Source organism: Myotis brandtii, unplaced genomic scaffold (assembly GCF_000412655.1).
Source record: "Myotis brandtii unplaced genomic scaffold, ASM41265v1 scaffold403, whole genome shotgun sequence".
In the NCBI taxonomy this organism is placed as follows: Eukaryota; Metazoa; Chordata; class Mammalia; order Chiroptera; family Vespertilionidae; genus Myotis; species Myotis brandtii.
In genome coordinates this window covers 92,915-93,522 of record NW_005365474.1, presented here as the reverse complement: position 1 = coordinate 93,522, position 608 = coordinate 92,915, and the positions used below count along the sequence as shown (strand labels likewise).

Below are 608 nucleotides of genomic sequence, written 5' to 3'. Positions count from 1 at the left end.
GCCCGCCTCCTTCCCAGGCCGATTCCCTCCGCTCGCTGGGGGCTGCTCAGGGGGCCTCCTGAGCTCTTGGGGGGGCGGTTTGCTGAGACGTGAACACGTCAGGGGTCCCAGGCTGGAGGCGTGGACTTGGAGTCAGGTAATGAGGGAGCCTCCCGGGAACTTCCCAGGGTGCACCTCGAGCTCCCAGGACAGAGCGGCTCCCAGGGGAGACCACGGTGCCCCCCCCCCGCCCCCAGGGGCCCCAGGCACCCACCGTGGCTGCGGAAGGCCTCCTGGGGGATCTCGATGTAGTTGTGGCCCTGGGCCGGGAAGCGGTAGTGGGAGGAGTTCAGGGCCCTGGGCAGGAGCTTGGCCACGGAGAACTCTGAGGGGAGGGAGGGGGTGCGGTCAGCGCCTCCGCGGGCAGGGCCGGGGGGACCCACCTGCTCTGGCCTTTTGTAGGAGAACACACTCTGGGGGTGCAATCACGCTCTGGGGGTGCAATCCCTGTTACAAGCAAGGACCTGACACCCTGGAGTCTCAGGGAAGGAACCACAGCCACGTGGCTCACTTGTCCATCCCACCACGCCGTGGGGCACTCTGGGTCTGAGGCCGCTCCTCCCGCATCT

General features: G+C 68.1%; 1 protein-coding gene across 1 annotated transcript in view; it reads right to left on the bottom strand.

Moving 5' to 3' along the window:
- ADGRD1 (adhesion G protein-coupled receptor D1) overlaps positions 1–608 on the bottom strand; it is a gene marked incomplete at its 5' end in the record, with an annotated part of 49,489 nt that overhangs the window by 35,433 nt on the left and 13,448 nt on the right. The window contains one exon of the mRNA XM_014545347.1: positions 250–364. Coding sequence (XP_014400833.1) covers positions 250–364 — 115 coding nt within the window. The remainder of the gene's footprint in view (positions 1–249; positions 365–608) is intronic.